Source organism: Arvicanthis niloticus, chromosome 13 (genome assembly GCF_011762505.2).
Source record: "Arvicanthis niloticus isolate mArvNil1 chromosome 13, mArvNil1.pat.X, whole genome shotgun sequence".
Classification (NCBI taxonomy): domain Eukaryota; kingdom Metazoa; phylum Chordata; class Mammalia; order Rodentia; family Muridae; genus Arvicanthis; species Arvicanthis niloticus.
The window spans coordinates 74,585,642-74,607,460 of record NC_047670.1 but is presented as its reverse complement, the minus strand read 5'-3'; the positions used below and the strand labels follow the sequence as shown (position 1 = coordinate 74,607,460).

Here is a 21,819-nt window from a genome sequence, read left to right as displayed (position 1 = left end):
TACACACAGTACACACAGTACACACAGTACACACAGTACACACAGTAATACAGTACACACAGTACACACAGTACACACAGTACACACAGTACGCACAGTACACACAGTAATACAGTACACACAGTACACACAGTACACACAGTACACACAGTACACACAGTAATACAGTACACACAGTACACACAGTACACACAGTACACACAGTACACACAGTACACACAGTACGCACAGTACACACAGTACGCACAGTAATACAGTACGCACAGTACGCACAGTACGCACAGTACGCACAGTACGCACAGTACGCACAGTACGCACAGTACGCACAGTACACACAGTAATACAGTACACACAGTACACACAGTACACACAGTACACACAGTACACACAGTACACACAGTACACACAGTACACACAGTACACACAGTACGCACAGTACACACAGTACGCACAGTACACACAGTACACACAGTACACACAGTACACACAGTACGCACAGTACACACAGTAATACAGTACACACAGTACACACAGTACACACAGTACACACAGTACACACAGTAATACAGTACACACAGTACACACAGTACACACAGTACACACAGTACACACAGTACACACAGTACACACAGTACGCACAGTAATACAGTACGCACAGTACGCACAGTACGCACAGTACGCACAGTACGCACAGTACGCACAGTACGCACAGTACGCACAGTACACACAGTACACACAGTACACACAGTAATACAGTACACACAGTACACACAGTACACACAGTACACACAGTACACACAGTACGCACAGTACACACAGTAATACAGTACACACAGTACACACAGTACACACAGTACACACAGTACACACAGTAATACAGTACACACAGTACACACAGTACACACAGTACACACAGTACACACAGTACACACAGTACGCACAGTACACACAGTACGCACAGTAATACAGTACGCACAGTACGCACAGTACGCACAGTACGCACAGTACGCACAGTACGCACAGTACGCACAGTACGCACAGTACACACAGTACACACAGTACACACAGTACACACAGTACACACAGTACGCACAGTACACACAGTACACACAGTACGCACAGTACACACAGTAATACAGTACACACAGTACACACAGTACACACAGTACACACAGTACACACAGTAATACAGTACACACAGTACACACAGTACACACAGTACACACAGTACACACAGTACACACAGTACACACAGTACGCACAGTAATACAGTACGCACAGTACGCACAGTACGCACAGTACGCACAGTACGCACAGTACGCACAGTACGCACAGTACACACAGTACACACAGTACACACAGTAATACAGTACACACAGTACACACAGTACACACAGTACACACAGTACACACAGTACACACACAGTACACACAGTACGCACAGTACACACAGTACACACAGTACACACAGTACGCACAGTACACACAGTACACACAGTACACACAGTACGCACAGTACGCACAGTACACACAGTACACACAGTACACACAGTACACACAGTAATACAGTACACACAGTACACACAGTAAACACAGTACACACAGTACACACAGTAATACAGTACACACAGTACGCACAGTACGCACAGTACGCACAGTACGCACAGTACGCACAGTACACACAGTACGCACAGTAATACAGTACACACAGTACACACAGTACACACAGTACACACAGTAATACAGTACGCACAGTACGCACAGTACGCACAGTACGCACAGTACGCACAGTACGCACAGTACGCACAGTACACACAGTAATACAGTACACACAGTACACACAGTACACACAGTACACACAGTACACACAGTAATACAGTACACACAGTACACACAGTGCACACAGTACACACAGTACACACAGTACACACAGTACACACAGTAATACAGTACACACAGTACACACAGTACACACAGTACACACAGTACACACAGTAATACAGTACACACAGTACACACAGTACACACAGTACACACAGTACGCACAGTACACACAGTAATACAGTACACACAGTACACACAGTACACACAGTACACACAGTACACACAGTAATACAGTACACACAGTACACACAGTACACACAGTACACACAGTACACACAGTACACACAGTACGCACAGTACACACAGTACGCACAGTAATACAGTACGCACAGTACGCACAGTACGCACAGTACGCACAGTACGCACAGTACGCACAGTACGCACAGTACGCACAGTACACACAGTAATACAGTACACACAGTACACACAGTACACACAGTACACACAGTACACACAGTAATACAGTACACACAGTACACACAGTACACACAGTACACACAGTACACACAGTACACACAGTACACACAGTACGCACAGTACACACAGTACACACAGTACGCACAGTACACACAGTAATACAGTACACACAGTACACACAGTACACACAGTACACACAGTACACACAGTAATACAGTACGCACAGTACACACAGTACACACAGTACACACAGTACACACAGTACACACAGTACACACAGTACGCACAGTAATACAGTACGCACAGTACGCACAGTACGCACAGTACGCACAGTACGCACAGTACGCACAGTACGCACAGTACGCACAGTACGCACAGTACGCACAGTACGCACAGTACGCACAGTACACACAGTACACACAGTACGCACAGTACACACAGTACACACAGTACACACAGTACGCACAGTACACACAGTACACACAGTACACACAGTACGCACAGTACGCACAGTACACACAGTACACACAGTACACACAGTACACACAGTAATACAGTACACACAGTACACACAGTAAACACAGTACGCACAGTACGCACAGTACGCACAGTACGCACAGTAATACAGTACACACAGTACACACAGTACACACAGTACGCACAGTACGCACAGTACGCACAGTACACACAGTACACACAGTACACACAGTACACACAGTAATACAGTACGCACAGTACGCACAGTACGCACAGTACGCACAGTACGCACAGTACGCACAGTACGCACAGTACGCACAGTACACACAGTAATACAGTACACACAGTACACACAGTACACACAGTAATACAGTACACACAGTACACACAGTGCACACAGTACACACAGTACACACAGTACACACAGTAATACAGTACACACAGTACACACAGTACACACAGTAACACACAGTACCCACAGAACACACAGTACACACAGTACACACAGTACGCACAGTACACACAGTACACACAGTACACACAGTACGCACAGTACACACAGTACACACAGTACACACAGTACGCACAGTACGCACAGTACACACAGTACACACAGTACACACAGTACACACAGTAATACAGTACACACAGTACACACAGTAAACACAGTACGCACAGTACGCACAGTACGCACAGTACGCACAGTAATACAGTACACACAGTACACACAGTACAGTACACACAGTAATACAGTACGCACAGTACGCACAGTACGCACAGTACGCACAGTACACACAGTAATACAGTACACACAGTACACACAGTACACACAGTACGCACAGTACGCACAGTACGCACAGTACACACAGTACACACAGTACACACAGTACACACAGTAATACAGTACGCACAGTACGCACAGTACGCACAGTACGCACAGTACGCACAGTACGCACAGTACGCACAGTACACACAGTACACACAGTAATACAGTACACACAGTACACACAGTACACACAGTACACACAGTAATACAGTACACACAGTACACACAGTGCACACAGTACACACAGTACACACAGTACACACAGTAATACAGTACACACAGTACACACAGTACACACAGTACACACAGTACACACAGTACACACAGTACACACAGTACGCACAGTACACACAGTACACACAGTACACACAGTACGCACAGTACACACAGTACACACAGTACACACAGTACGCACAGTACGCACAGTACACACAGTACACACAGTACACACAGTACACACAGTAATACAGTACACACAGTACACACAGTAAACACAGTACACACAGTACACACAGTAATACAGTACACACAGTACGCACAGTACGCACAGTACGCACAGTACGCACAGTACGCACAGTACGCACAGTACGCACAGTACGCACAGTACGCACAGTACACACAGTACGCACAGTAATACAGTACACACAGTACACACAGTACACACAGTACACACAGTAATACAGTACGCACAGTACGCACAGTACGCACAGTACGCACAGTACGCACAGTACGCACAGTACGCACAGTACACACAGTAATACAGTACACACAGTACACACAGTACACACAGTACACACAGTACACACAGTAATACAGTACACACAGTACACACAGTGCACACAGTACACACAGTACACACAGTACACACAGTACACACAGTAATACAGTACACACAGTACACACAGTACACACAGTACACACAGTAATACAGTACACACAGTACACACAGTACACACAGTACACACAGTACGCACAGTACACACAGTAATACAGTACACACAGTACACACAGTACACACAGTACACACAGTACACACAGTAATACAGTACACACAGTACACACAGTACACACAGTACACACAGTACACACAGTACACACAGTACGCACAGTACACACAGTACGCACAGTAATACAGTACGCACAGTACGCACAGTACGCACAGTACGCACAGTACGCACAGTACGCACAGTACGCACAGTACACACAGTAATACAGTACACACAGTACACACAGTACACACAGTACACACAGTACACACAGTAATACAGTACACACAGTACACACAGTACACACAGTACACACAGTACACACAGTACACACAGTACACACAGTACGCACAGTACACACAGTACACACAGTACGCACAGTACACACAGTAATACAGTACACACAGTACACACAGTACACACAGTACACACAGTACACACAGTAATACAGTACACACAGTACACACAGTACACACAGTACACACAGTACACACAGTACACACAGTACACACAGTACGCACAGTAATACAGTACGCACAGTACGCACAGTACGCACAGTACGCACAGTACGCACAGTACGCACAGTACGCACAGTACGCACAGTACACACAGTACACACAGTACACACAGTAATACAGTACACACAGTACACACAGTACACACAGTACACACAGTACACACAGTACGCACAGTACACACAGTAATACAGTACACACAGTACACACAGTACACACAGTACACACAGTACACACAGTAATACAGTACACACAGTACACACAGTACACACAGTACACACAGTACACACAGTACACACAGTACGCACAGTACACACAGTACGCACAGTAATACAGTACGCACAGTACGCACAGTACGCACAGTACGCACAGTACGCACAGTACGCACAGTACGCACAGTACGCACAGTACACACAGTAATACAGTACACACAGTACACACAGTACACACAGTACACACAGTACACACAGTACGCACAGTACACACAGTACACACAGTACGCACAGTACACACAGTAATACAGTACACACAGTACACACAGTACACACAGTACGCACAGTACACACAGTAATACAGTACGCACAGTACACACAGTACACACAGTACACACAGTACACACAGTACACACAGTACACACAGTACGCACAGTAATACAGTACGCACAGTACGCACAGTACGCACAGTACGCACAGTACGCACAGTACGCACAGTACGCACAGTACACACAGTACACACAGTACACACAGTAATACAGTACACACAGTACACACAGTACACACAGTACACACAGTACACACAGTACACACAGTACACACAGTACGCACAGTACACACAGTACACACAGTACGCACAGTACGCACAGTACACACAGTACACACAGTACACACAGTACGCACAGTACGCACAGTACACACAGTACACACAGTACACACAGTACACACAGTAATACAGTACACACAGTACACACAGTAAACACAGTACACACAGTACACACAGTAATACAGTACACACAGTACGCACAGTACGCACAGTACGCACAGTACGCACAGTACGCACAGTACACACAGTACGCACAGTAATACAGTACACACAGTACACACAGTACACACAGTACACACAGTAATACAGTACGCACAGTACGCACAGTACGCACAGTACGCACAGTACGCACAGTACGCACAGTACGCACAGTACACACAGTAATACAGTACACACAGTACACACAGTACACACAGTACACACAGTACACACAGTAATACAGTACACACAGTACACACAGTGCACACAGTACACACAGTACACACAGTACACACAGTACACACAGTAATACAGTACACACAGTACACACAGTACACACAGTACACACAGTACACACAGTAATACAGTACACACAGTACACACAGTACACACAGTACACACAGTACGCACAGTACACACAGTAATACAGTACACACAGTACACACAGTACACACAGTACACACAGTACACACAGTAATACAGTACACACAGTACACACAGTACACACAGTACACACAGTACACACAGTACACACAGTACGCACAGTACACACAGTACGCACAGTAATACAGTACGCACAGTACGCACAGTACGCACAGTACGCACAGTACGCACAGTACGCACAGTACGCACAGTACGCACAGTACACACAGTAATACAGTACACACAGTACACACAGTACACACAGTACACACAGTACACACAGTAATACAGTACACACAGTACACACAGTACACACAGTACACACAGTACACACAGTACACACAGTACACACAGTACGCACAGTACACACAGTACACACAGTACGCACAGTACACACAGTAATACAGTACACACAGTACACACAGTACACACAGTACACACAGTACACACAGTAATACAGTACACACAGTACACACAGTACACACAGTACACACAGTACACACAGTACACACAGTACGCACAGTAATACAGTACGCACAGTACGCACAGTACGCACAGTACGCACAGTACGCACAGTACGCACAGTACGCACAGTACGCACAGTACACACAGTACACACAGTACACACAGTAATACAGTACACACAGTACACACAGTACACACAGTACACACAGTACACACAGTACGCACAGTACACACAGTAATACAGTACACACAGTACACACAGTACACACAGTACACACAGTACACACAGTAATACAGTACACACAGTACACACAGTACACACAGTACACACAGTACACACAGTACACACAGTACGCACAGTACACACAGTACGCACAGTAATACAGTACGCACAGTACGCACAGTACGCACAGTACGCACAGTACGCACAGTACGCACAGTACGCACAGTACGCACAGTACACACAGTAATACAGTACACACAGTACACACAGTACACACAGTACACACAGTACACACAGTAATACAGTACACACAGTACACACAGTACACACAGTACACACAGTACACACAGTACACACAGTACACACAGTACGCACAGTACACACAGTACACACAGTACGCACAGTACACACAGTAATACAGTACACACAGTACACACAGTACACACAGTACACACAGTACACACAGTAATACAGTACACACAGTACACACAGTACACACAGTACACACAGTACACACAGTACGCACAGTACACACAGTACGCACAGTAATACAGTACGCACAGTACGCACAGTACGCACAGTACGCACAGTACGCACAGTACGCACAGTACGCACAGTACGCACAGTACACACAGTACACACAGTAATACAGTACACACAGTACACACAGTACACACAGTACACACAGTACACACAGTACGCACAGTACACACAGTAATACAGTACACACAGTACACACAGTACACACAGTACACACAGTACACACAGTACACACAGTACACACAGTACACACAGTAATACAGTACACACAGTACACACAGTACACACAGTACACACAGTACACACAGTAATACAGTACACACAGTACACACAGTACACACAGTACACACAGTACACACAGTACACACAGTACACACAGTACGCACAGTAATACAGTACGCACAGTACGCACAGTACGCACAGTACGCACAGTACGCACAGTACGCACAGTACGCACAGTACGCACAGTACACACAGTACACACAGTACACACAGTAATACAGTACACACAGTACACACAGTACACACAGTACACACAGTACACACAGTACGCACAGTACACACAGTAATACAGTACACACAGTACACACAGTACACACAGTACACACAGTACACACAGTAATACAGTACACACAGTACACACAGTACACACAGTACACACAGTACACACAGTACACACAGTACACACAGTACACACAGTAATACAGTACACACAGTACACACAGTACACACAGTACACACAGTACACACAGTACACACAGTACACACAGTACGCACAGTACGCACAGTACGCACAGTACGCACAGTACGCACAGTACGCACAGTACGCACAGTACACACAGTACACACAGTACACACAGTACACACAGTAATACAGTACACACAGTACACACAGTACACACAGTACATACAGTAAACACATATTTAGAAGCTTGAAAATGAGCTGGGGTGACGAGCTGTCAGTCAGGTGACTGGCATTGGGGTGCTCCTTACATGCTGTTTGTCTGCTGAGCGCTATCTCTCCCTCAGCCTTGACCTTTGTTCTCCATCCTCTGTATGAGCGAGAGACAAGAACTTGGGAATCATTTGTTTGTTTATTGTGCGTTCATGTGTGTGCCACAGGACAAGTGCAGGGGTCTCTCCTCCCAACAAGGGGTCTCAGGACTCGAACTCAAGCCGCTGAGCAATCTTGCCTGCTTGGGAATCATGTTTGACCCCTGTTTGCTTTTCCTTAGTCATTTGGTAGCTGAAGGCTATAGCTTCAGTTCGACAGAAGTCCAGCTACATGCTCCAAGATGCTGTCTTCTACCAAAAAAGCTGTACGGAGGTGTTGGGAAATATCACTGGTGTCCCCAAAGCCCAGTGAAGGTGTTTGTTTCCACAGTGCCTCTAGAAATGTAACTCGTGGTTTGCCACTTTGGTAGAAGCAGACAGTTAGAATGGCATCCACTTGGCCCTCTGCCGTGGTGGCCAGGGGACCCGTGTGGAGATTCTGACAGGTACTGTCGAGAGGCTCAGTGGGAGAGAACACCCAGTTCATAAGCTGGATGACCTGGGTATGATCTTCAGAAACTGTGAACGGTGGACAGAGAGAACCACTCCACAGAGTTGTCCTCTGATCTCCATAGGAATGCCGTGCGTGCATACACCCATGCACACGTCACACACAATAATAATACATTTTACAAGAATTCCAAAAGCCGCCGAGTACGTGCATTCCAACGAAACATTGCAGGACTAGAGAATACCATGTTTGGGGTTGGCTGTGTGTGAAGCAGACACTCTGGCCCCGACTGGCTTGTAATTTGAGCGGCACTTACTGTAACTATGCCAGAGCAGGAATCTGTCGGCTTATCGCCGGCATTTCAAAACTCCCCACAAATGTGCTTATCTTCTCTCTGGTTTCCTGGTAAATGGCTGCAGGACTCCTTTGGGAAAAGCTAGGGAGATGATTACAATATATTTGTTTATGTATATGTACATACATGTGTTTATATGCGTGTATACTCACACATACACACATATGGGTGTGTGTGTAATGTACACGTTGGGAGGAGGTCTTGGGATGTGAGTTAATGCAAGTAAAGTAGTGGGCGCCCAGGCCAGAGCTCCCTGCTGTGTGCTTTCAGTTCAAGCCTAGCCTTTTTTCCTTCTGTGCTGCTCGACTTTCTGTTCTAGGGCCACCAGAACTGAGCAACCGGAGCCTGAGATCCGTGGCTTAGCCGATGCTGTCAGTGTTTGAACAGTTGCCAATCACAACAGTCTAGCATCTCTTCCTTGCCTTTGCCCATAAGATGCTACCAGTGACCTTCTTAAGATCAGGATCTCTCCGTCTCCAGGGAGGCTGGCAGCTCACTGCATCATTCTCAGACTAAAGAGAGCGCTATCAGAACTCGTGAAGTAGCCAGGGCTACCTGGCCATGGGCATTTCCTCCTCCCCAATAAAGGGAGTGGCTATACTGGGAGAGGCAGGATGAAGTCACTCTATCTCCCTCGTCCTCTGGCTGCGGCCTCCATGGCAGCCCTCCCAGCCTCAAGGAAGCTGCCAGTTGAGGCTAGATTACTCCCGCTAATCATGAGCTTAAGGAGGTTACTGGTAGCATGTGATGGGCAAAGGCAAGGAAGAAATGCTTGACTTTGTGATTGGCCTTACTCGGATGCCCTGTATGCTGCAGGCTGTCTGACAGCATCTGTGTGATGCTCGTAGAGTTGCCTCCTGCCTCCCACTCCCAACAGGACAAACAAAAAATGTCCCCATATGTTACCAGATTAAACTTTCCTGAGGGAACAAACTGCCTGTCACTTCCTGAAAGCCCACAGGGGCAGCCACACTGTGAACCTTTGCAGAACCAAAGAGCAAATACCCCAAAGCTTTGGGTCTGTCACTTCTGTGACTGTGGAGCAGCTGTGTACAGGGAGCAGCTGTGTACAGGGGGCAGCTGTGTGCAGGGAGCAGCTGTGTGCAGGGAGCAGCTGTGTGCAGGGGGCAGCTGTGTGCAGGGAGCAGCTGTGTGCAGGGGGCACACGAGGTGGATGAAAGAGTGGCTGAGCCAAAGTGTGCTCCAGAGAAGGTTCTCAGGAGACCAGGTGCCTGCTGAACTATGAGAAAGAACTTTGTTGGAGACACTGAAGACTGACCCAGGCAGTGGTAAGGATGGGGACTAAGCTTTTGTGGTTTTTGATGACCACGACAAAGGCAGATGAGATCCCTTTAGAAGTCAGGCCAGTGACCCGGCCACAGCTGGGAAGTGCTGGCTCTATGTAGCTGAAGCAGCTCTGTGGTCGCCCTTGAAGCTGGGTTTGGGGGCTATGACAACTTTGGCTTTGCAGCTCTGGAGAAATGGTTTAGTAACAAAGGAGACAGGCTTGGAGGTGAGGAACTACAGTAACTTCGAAAGGACAACCATCATCACTTCAGATTTGGGACTCTCAAAGACAGGAAACTAAACTAAACTAACTAAAGCAGGAACTGGCCCTGTGGTGTGAGGCAGTAACTTATCAAACGCTGAGACACCAGCGACCAGCTGCTCTCTCAGCAGGAGGAACACCTCCAGCTGTGGCAGGGGGGCCTCACTGCTGCAGGAAACAAAGCTTAGCCCCAGAAGAGAGCCAGAAAAGAGCCCCTGTCTGAGTGAACTGTGAAGCACAGAATGTGGTGGGTGGGGCCTTGCTGCTGCAAAGGCATTAGCCAGTCACTCATGGGAAAACAGTCCTCAGGAACTGGGCTCTGACTGACCGTGGGCTGAGAAGGAACTGGGCTCTGACTGACCGTGGGCTGAGAGTGACACCAAGCCAATGAGGCTTTGGTTTAGTTTGGGTTTATTTGTTTATTTATTTTGTTGGGGGTTTTTTGGTTTTTTTGTTTTGTTTTGAGACTGTGCTGGACAGTTTTTTGTTTTTTGTTTTTGTTTTTGTTTTTTAATCAACTTGGCACAAGCTAAAGTCATCTGAGAAGAGGCAGCCACAGCTGAGAAGGTGCCTCCAGAAGATGAGGTAGGCAAGCCTGTGGGGCATTCCCTTAATCAGTGATAGATGGGGAAGGGCCCAGCCCACTGTGGGTACTGCCATCCTTGGGCAAGCCATGGGGAGCAAGCCAGGACACACTCCTCCAGGGCTTCTGCATCAACTCCTGCCTCCAGGTTCCTGTTCTGTTTAAGCTCCTGCGCTGATTTTCTTCAGCGATGGGCTACAATGTGGAAGTGTGAGCCAAACAAACCCTCTCCGCCCCAGCTTACCTTTTAGTCATGGTGTTTGATCACAGCAAGAGAAACCCTAACTAAGCCGCTGATCTTTTCTTTCTAAGTAATCTTTCTAATCAAGACTAATCTTTCCTTGCTAAGTACATTGGCCCCTGGGCAAAGCTCATACCTGGGATGAAAGTAAAAAGACTGTTTTGATCTCTGGCCTCTAAGAAGCTTCCTCCCAAGTAAAGTACTGAGAAACTATGTCTGCTCATGAGACAGGCTGGGGGACACGGTCACTGCTGTTAGTGGAGCAGTGTAGAACCAAGCCATACCAGCACCTTCCTCTAGAGCAGAGGTTCTCAACCTGTGGGTTTTGACCCCTTTGAATGACCCTTTCGTGGGGGGGTCACATATCATATTTCCTGTATATCAAATATTTACAGCTCATGACAGAGGCAAAGCTACAGTTACAAAGTGGGAACAAAAAGAATTTTATAGTTGGGGGGGGGGGGTCACTACAATACAAGGAACTGTATTAAAGGGTCGCAGCATTTAGAAAGGTTGGGAGCTGCTGCCCCAGAAGATGACCACCATCCCTTTAAGGTCTGGCAGTCTTGTTGGGTTTTATCAGGAGAAAATCCTAGAAATTGAGAAGCCTCACCTCTTTTAGCTTGCTTTCTTAAAGATTTGTTTTTATTTTCTGTATATGAGTACCTGAATGCATGAACACGCACACTGCAAGTATGCCCGACACCCAAAGAAGCCAGAAGAGGGCGCCAGAATCCCCAGAAGTAGGGTTACAAATGGTTGTGAGCTTCCAAAAAAGTGCTGGGCTGAATCCTCTATAAGAGCAGCCAGTGCCCTTAACTGCCTCGTCTCCCCAGCCCCCAAGGGGATCTGTTTATCTCATATCATTGCAATCCAATATTTATCTTCTACCAAGAATTTACAGGCTGAACAGTAGTGGCACACGTCTTTAATCCCAGCACTTGGGAGGCAGAGGCAGGTGGATTTCTGAGTTTGAGGCCAGCCTGGTCTACAGAGTGAGTTCCAAGACAGCCAGGGCTACACAGAGAAACCCTGTCTTGAAAAACAAAAACAAAAACAACAACAACAAAAAAGAATTTACAGAATAAGTAAAACAAAACACATACACATGTGCACAACACTCATGTGCACGCACACACAGTGCACATGCATACACATACACACATGCTCACGCACATGCACATGCAAGCACACACACCTGTGGAGGAGAGCCAGACCTAAGAAAAGAGGCAGGCAGCTTACCTAGAGTCACGGCCCCCACAGCGCATCCTTGGGCAGCAACCCGCATGTGGATGAGATGAAGGGACACCTTGTGTTCTCTTCTGGAGTTTAGCTTGTAAAGACCATAGGACAGCACAGCCACAAAGCCTGCCATGCCTGTGGATTTAAAGAAGGCTTAGGGGCTGGAGAGATGGTTCAGCGGTTAAAAATACTAGCTTCTCTTCCAGAGGACCCAGATTCAAGTCCCAGCACCCATGTGGCAGCTCACACCTATCTGTAACTCCAGTTTCAGGGGATCTGATGCCCTCACACAAACACACAGGCAGGTAAAACACCAGTGAGCATAAAATAAAAATAAATTATATATTTAAAAAAGAAACTCATTTGTTAAAAATCTATAACAAAGCTTATGGGATATTTTAAAACTGACATGAATTAAATTAACAAGAGGTAAGCATTCCCTTTGGCCGATTGAAAGGCTGTGTAAAAAATAACTACCCAGAAGTCAGACGAGATGTAGGTTCGGTAGCCCTCATCTGACATACTTGGGTCAGAAGTGAGGGTTGTGGGTGTTTGAGATGTTGGAACATTTGCATTATGAAGTATCAGAAGCCATCTAGGAAAGGCTATGCCAAGCAAGTGAGTTTCCTGGAGGTGGCTCACTGTTCTGCACAGCTGAGATGGGTGAGCTCTGAGATGGGTCCTCAGAGACTTCATCCCAGGATTGCTTCTCGCTGCTGATGTGCCTTTCCTGCCACTATTGCACAGCCTAATGATTCCTGGACATCAGCTCACCCTATTGGGTGATCTGCAGAATCAGTATGAAGATGTACTTTCATGTAGTAGTGCTGTGTAGATGAATTGATGATTTCATAATTCCCAAATTGACACAAGTAATTTCAAGCCCCCTGTAGATAGAGCTGCAGATAGAGCTCTGTAAACCTTCATGTGCCATGAGCTAATTGCACTAGGAAATGAAAGCAGGCTTGGAACAAATTTACCATTAAGGAAAACATTCCTTCTAGGATAGGAACGAGGCCACTGTCTGGTAACTAAAGGTCATGAACTTGGTAATGGGCAATTTATTGTAGGTGCAAGGACAGAAAATAAATGATGGACTAGTCTGTCTATACAAGACTTCAAAATAATACGACACAAGGCAGATGATTTGTCTCTTGACAAAACTATGCTAACTTATGACATAAAAACTATTGCTTTAAACTTATAATGAACTTATGGAGCTAGAAAAAGATAATGTTTAGTTGAGTACTAGTCTTAATGGGAAAACACATAATTCTGATGTAACGCCTTAAGTTTTATTGATCTATGACATGGACTATTGCCTTAAAAATACTATGAACTTATAGAAGAAAGTCACGTGATCAGTTATCCTGTTGTAAGGGTTCTAAGTGTTTTTTCTGTGTGCCTGACTCTTTTCCTTCCTCTCTGACTCATAAAGAGTTAACAAACTCTGACCCTTTTACCTGATTAGTGAAAGGTCCTGCAAGTCAAAGAGAAAATGGCCCAAGCAACTAATATCTTTTCTTAATTCCCTGCTATCAGCAGGAATTAATCACAAACAAACAAACAAACAAACAAAACAAAAACAAACAAACAAAAAAACAAAAAAAACCCCAGTAGCTTTTAGCCATGAAATAGCAAGAAAAAGTTGAATTTCCAGAGGCCATCAGCTTCTGGCCCTCAGAACAATAAGAGAGAGTCACAGGCCAGAGATCATCTCTCTGTCGACTCTGTGTTCCACTGTTTTCTAGCCGATCCACTATTCCAGCCCCACTCCCAGAGTTACAAAGTCTCAGCTCAACCTAGAAATTGCCTTTTCTTCATGAGACATGTTTGAGTCTGTTCTGTTTCCTGGTCCTGTGCATGAAGGTAAGGATACGTTTGATTCCTTGACAAAATCTGTTGCTTTTCCTATGGAGGCAGCTCAGCAGATGCATGCATTACATCATCAGATCGCTGCTGGACTCTGAAAAGCAGCCCTTACAACCCTGTGGAACTGTGTGGCGTGCCCCACCCCCACGCATGCTCCCCATGGGAGTTAACAGTAACAGTCATGAATTTGGGAAGAGGACTTTGTGGGGAGAGAGGGTAAAGAATGGAAAAAAGATGGGAAGGAGTGTAGTGGTCAGAATGTACCTTGTACGTATATGAACCTGCCAAAGAACAGACTCAATACAAGTTATTAGAAATAGAACGCTTTTTTAAAAGCACTGGACACTGAAGAGGTAGCTCTAGGGCTAAGAGCACTCAATGGTCTTGCAGAGGACTTGGGTTCAGTTCCCAGCACCACGTGATGGCTCAACCCTGCAACTTTAGTTCCAGAGGTTCCAACACCCTTTTGTGACCTCCAAGGGCACCGTGCAGCGAACTGGCGGTGGCGCAGCCGTAAGGCGCTGGCCTGCAGAGGGTGTGGGGCCCTCTGCCCGCTCTCTCTCTACCCTCGGGTTTGAATCCTGCTGCGTCTCATGGGGGAAAAAAAAAAGTTGCCGGGCAGTGGTGGCACACGCCTTTAATTCCAGCACTTGGGAGGCAGAGGCAGGCAGATTTCTGAGTTCGAGGCCAGCCTGGTCTACAGAGTGAGTTCCAGGACAGCCAGGGCTACACAGAGAAACCCTGTCTCGAAAAACCAAAAAAAAAAAAAAAAAGGCACCATGCATGTACATGATGCACAGAAAGACAGATAGACAGAAACACCCATACGTGTAAAATTTAAAAATAGACCTAAAAATATTTAAGTAAAAATTTTTTATTAAACAGTGTTGTTCCCCGTTGGTGTTCTCTGATCATCCTACTGATTTACGTGTCTTCCATCAGCAGCCACAGAGTCTTGATTACTGTAGCTAAGGGGCATAGTGCCTCCTTCCACCTTACCTTAAACAAACAGGGAAAAAAAAGCCAGAACAGAACACGGTGCACTTGCCTGTATTCCAGCACTTGGGAGGTTAAAGCAGGGGGATCAAGGAATTAGAAGCCAGCCTGAGCAGACAGGGAGACTACTTCAAAAGGCAAAAACAAGTCTTGGTGATAGCATTTGCCTACCATGAGTAAGGCCTCTAGACTGGTCTCAAGTACTGAAAAGAAAACATTGTTTTGGCTGTTAGAGAACTCATGATTTCCATAATTTCCATATATCTTAGGATGAGCACATCTTGTGTGTGTGTGTGTGTGTATACACAAATATGCATGCACATATAGTGCACACACATATAGTGGCCAGAGAATAGCTTAAAGGGTTCACCCCTCACGTACTGTTCACCATGGCTCGGAACTCACCAAGTAGGCCAGACCGGCTGGCTGGTGAGCCCTGCAGACCTGCCTGGCTCCACCTCTCCAGGGCTGGGATTCCAAGACAGTGTCTCGACAACTTGGCCTTTTTATTTTTATTTTTTTTTTATGGGTTCTGGAAGTCTAATTCAGGCCCTCATGCTTACTGTATTCACACAATCCTTGTTGGGATTGTAATGGAATTACATTAACCCTGTGGATCTCTCTGGGGAGAACTGACCTCTGTGGTGAGAGTTTCTCTATAAACCCAGTTATGTTATGTGAATGTGTTTTTGTTTTAATCCCAGGTGTGAGTAAGAGGCTGCTTCACAGCAGAAACGGAAGAAATTGGAGCTAACCTGATGATGATGAACGCTGCCCACAGGAGCCCGATGCCCCTGGTCAGCAGGAAGTGGTCTAACAGTATCAATGCCCCCTTTCCCCTTAACCTTATTTCTCTCCTACCTAGTGTTTGGGGGTTGGAAGGGGAGTAGATACAAGAACCTAGGACAGCAGCCAAAAAAGCATGCCTTATTATATATAATAATAATAATAATAGTAATAATATATACATATATACATATAATAATTATATATTATAATAACTATATATAAACACACAGGCACATACACACACATACATATATAAATATGTCACTAATTACTAGTCAATGAACGTAATAAGAAGTGTGTCCATTCAGGCATCTGATTCATTTCATTAGCGTCTTGTAATTGTCAACATAAATGCATTAAGTTTATACCTAAGTGTTTATTTTCTTTATAATGCCTATAATGGAATCCTCCCCCCTCTGAAACTACAGGTTCTATGTGTTTGTTCACAGTTTAAAGAATGCAGCTGATTTTTACGTGGGATGAGAAACAAGGTTGGGACTGGTGTTTGTAGGGCTAGATGACATTTATGTCCGTCATGGTCTGTTCGTAAGCTGCAGAAAGAACCAGTGCAAACGATCACAGTTCTGTGTATATTTTATAGGCTTGTTAGTAGATGCAGCTGAGTGCAATGATTAATGTGTAAGATGCACAGGTAGCAATGAGCAAGCCCTAAAGATAACGACGATAGGGCCAGTGAGAAGGCTCGTGGTAACGACCTCCATTGTGCGAGCCCTTGTGTGAGCCTGCGGCCAGAGCTCAATTCCTGGCTCCCATACAAAAAAAAATGGAAGAAAACAGCTGACTCAGCAGATTTGTCTTCAGCCCTCTACACATGGCTCCCTCCAAATCTCTCTCTTTCCCTCTCACCCTTCCCCCTCAACCCCCCCCACACACACACACACTTATAATAAAAGATTTAAGGGGAATAGAGAGATGGCTCAGCAGTTAAGAGCACTCCCTGCTCTCCCAGAGAATTCTATTTTAGTAACCCAGGTTAGGCAACTGATGACCAGCTAAGATTCCAGCTACAGGGCATCTGACAGCCCTTCTGGTCTCCTCCTGCACCTACTGTCACATGTAAACACACAGTCACACACAGGTATACACACACATATACACGCACACACAAATAAGGTTTATTAACTTTCTATATATTTTTTAAGTTAAAAAATATATAATCAGCCGGGCAGTGGTGGCGCACGCCTTTAATCCCAGCACTTGGGAGGCAGAGGCAGGCGGATTTCTGAGTTCGAGGCTAGCCTGGTCTACAGAGTGAGTTCCAGGACAGCCAGGGCTACACAGAGAAACCCTGTCTCATATATATACATATACATGTACACACACACACACATATATATATATGTAAGATTTTAAGATGATCATATACATATATATATATATGTATATATATATATATATATATATATGTATATGATCATCTTAAAATCTTACATATGATATATATATATATATATATATGATCATCTTAAAATCTTACATTTCTCATGCATACTGAACTAGTAATTCTACAATTCTACTTTGGAATATACTCCAAGAAAATAAGCAAAAAAAAAAAAAAAAAAAAAAAGCACAGGATGTACAGAACACAAAAATGTTCAGGATTGTACCCTGTCTTAGGAAAAAACTTAAAAACCCTAAATGGCCTGAACAAAACACCGTGCACCTACAAAACTGTTGTAAAGAGAAATCTCTGAGTTTGAAACCAGTCTACATAGTGAGTTCCAGGTTAGCCAAGGCTACATGGAGAGACCCTATCTCAAAGAGAAAAAACGAACAAGAAGTATCATAGATTTATTTTTTATTTATCTAGCAGGGCTCTGCATTGAGGGTGTGCCAGGCAAGCACACTTGTTCTGAGTCCCAACCCAGTAAGCCATATTTATAATGATGGAAGTGATTTCAGATCATTGATAAAAGCATTTTGTAAATTATCTGTATGAGATAGTCTGTCTTGTGGCAGAACAACCTGTTAAGTATTGTTTAAATTACAAAAGCGTAAACAAAACCTCAACAATACATACAAGTTTTATTCTTGTTTTTTAACAAAAACTTGAGTCTCGGTCCTCACTCACTGAGAAGTTCCCTCTGTCCCTTTGGGGATGAAAGTCAGCGCGCCCTCCTGTTCTTCCCCTAATTGAGTTTATCGGGAACACTTTCATCTTTCTGAGTTAATCACTGGTTCTCTGGGAACACTAACTTAATGTGTAACAGACACAGTGGCCCATCTGCTCATCACCGGGATCTGTTCACGTAGCATCAAGGGGCTTGGTTTTCCTTTTGCTGTTTGCTGTTTGCTTTTTGACTCATGCTGGCCTTGGGCTTACTCTGCATGGTGATGGATGACCTTGAGGCTTGGATCTTCCGGTGCTGGCTCTGCAGACGTGATCTGCCAGGCCTAGTCTATTCCATATGGAGATTTGAACCTTCCGCTCTGCGCATGCTAGGCTAACACTACCAACTGAGCTACATCCCAGCCCTCAAGAAGTAAAAGTTTTCCATCATACCTGATAGCAAGGGAGGGGCAGTTTATAACACCCAGACAAGTGATGCACAGACAGACGGACGGTTCTAGCTGACTCTCAGGATGATAAACTTCGGCTCCAGTTCTCAGTCAGAAACCCATGAGTTCATCAAGCAAATTCTATCTGAGAGACTGTGAACTAATTTCAGATAGACTCTAGGGGTAGTGAAATGGCTCAGCAGGCAAAGGTGCTTGCTGCCAAGCCTGATGATCTAGGTTCGGTCCCTGGAACCCACATAGCAGAAGAAGAGAACCAGTTCCCAAGAGTTGTCCTCTGACCTCCACATGCATTGCCGCGGAATGTGAGTGACCACCACCACCAGCAGAATAAGTAAATATCAAAAAGCTAGGGAGGCCCCTGACAAAATGTGTTAACTGAATAAAATAGCTAAAACCTACCAGTGCCTGAACTACAAAGTCCCTGCAACCGGGTTGGGGGTGAGGGAGGGGGAGCGTCACAGAATCAGAGAATACACACGGGCATGGGGTGGGTGGGACACCGAGTTCTTTTCCATCTTTTCCATCGTGGTTTTCCTGCAACCATCAAGGTGCATACTTACCCAGGGGGACGAAGGGGGAGTCTCTCGATTTCCTGAGGAGTCGGGACAACTGGCCTTTGTCCTCAGCTGTTGACCACTCATCTGAAGACATTGTTCTCTGCCAACAACAGGAGATCTGTGTGGTTGCTGCCATCATTCCAAGAACCCCTGGCTACACCAGTAAGTCTTCTTTCCAGTGCACTGCCCGCCCTGTGTCGGCTCAACTGAAACAGGCAACTCTCCCTCCCTCGCACACACCTTTCAACACACAGTAGCTGCATTTTTTTTTTTAGTATGTAACACAAATAAAAAAATTATTTTTTTTAAATTTTATTTTATTTACATTATATTTACATTTCAGATTTTATCCCCTTATCCCATTCCCCCCAGTAGCTGCATTTTATGGATGAGATTTCAACAGAAAATCAAACCCGGTGAGAGGCACCATACCTTGTACACGCTGGAACAGGATCCCCGTGCTTGCTGACTGTCTCCTCCTGGTCTTTGATCTACATGTGTTTAAGGCTGTCACTGTCCCTGTGATTTCCAGCTAATTGATGATCATAAGAAAGCTGAGAGACAACCCTGGGGGTGTGGCCATCTGGGATTGGCTGAGGTTCCTCATCCCCTGCTGAAGGCCCACTAACAGTAGCAGTGCCTTGTCACAAATGTTAGCTTTGGAAGATAATATGCTTTATTTGTTGTTGTTTTTGAGACAGGGTCTTACTATGTAGCCTTGTCTGTCCTGGCACTCATTCTGTAGACCAGGCTGGCCTCAAACTCAGAAATCCACCTGCCTCTGCCTCCCAAGTGCTGGGATTAAAGGTATGTGCCACCACTGCCCAGATAGAAGCTAATACTTTTTCTAAAGACTTTGGGAAAGAGTGCAATTATGTAAGTCTGAGTGCTTAGGGGCCTCCTGAGGCCTGTGCGATTGCGACTCTTAGATATCCCTGCTGGACACTGAAGGGAAAGAGGGCACAGGATTATGGTGAGGGGAAATGCTATTCAAGGCCAAGGCCCAATTCATCCCTTAGGAAGGCGTACAATTCCGACTCTGGGCTGCATGGAACAACACAAGTAAATATAAACAAAGGGGAGCTTAACACAGCACAGCTGGGGCTTGTAGCTCAGTAGTGGAATGCTTGCCTCGCCTACAAAATTAAAAAGCACCTAAGGGAAAAAGATGATGATATACAGCAAAAATGTCCTCCGATAACCAATAGACAACGGGCAAGGACCAAGGCTAATCATCCGACTTCTCAAGAGCTCTGAGCGCCTGTTTTCAGCCCAGAAGCACGTGCAGGAATCCCCACACCTGCAGCCTGCATGGACACTCAGGCCCAGCAACATTCCTTGTAAAGGACCCTTGGCCAATCCGCAGCAGGGCGCACATCCAGGCACGCACCCGGGAAGGCGCTGAGAGCCAAACAGAGAACTTGTGCAGGTCTGTCCATCTGTCCAGTTGTGACGGGTGGCCCTGGCGCTCTGGAGACTTCAGAGATGTCCCTTTATTGCCCGCACCTTCCTCCATCTCCAGCTACACCCATCTCAGCGTGAAGGCCGAGGACCAGGTAGAGTTTGTGGGGGTTTTTTGTTTTGTTTTTTGTTTTGTGCCTTTTAACTAGAACTGTGGCATGCGTCTCCTCTCTTCTTCCTCCCTCTGGTAAACTGCAGACTGATTCCCCTCGCTGTGCTTTTCTGGTGCATTTGGCCATTCTCTTGCATAACGATAATGTGCTAATAAAAAAAATAGCATTGATGATACTAGTATGTAATAGTAGAAATTAATATTTTGTCAGCTCTTCTGATTATGTCTAACAAAAAAATGTTAC

The 21,819-nt window shown here is 45.5% G+C and overlaps 1 protein-coding gene across 1 annotated transcript in view; it reads right to left on the bottom strand.

The window, feature by feature from the left end:
* Positions 1 to 20,149, bottom strand: part of Higd1c (HIG1 hypoxia inducible domain family member 1C) — a 28,532-nt gene extending 8,383 nt beyond the window's left edge. Inside the window, exons 1-2 of the mRNA XM_034517549.2 lie at positions 20,006 to 20,149; positions 13,248 to 13,382 (exon numbers count right to left, since the gene is read on the bottom strand). Coding sequence (XP_034373440.2) covers positions 13,248 to 13,382; positions 20,006 to 20,141 — 271 coding nt within the window. The 5' untranslated portion in view covers positions 20,142 to 20,149. The remainder of the gene's footprint in view (positions 1 to 13,247; positions 13,383 to 20,005) is intronic.
* Between the last annotated feature and the right edge of the window lie 1,670 nt (positions 20,150 to 21,819).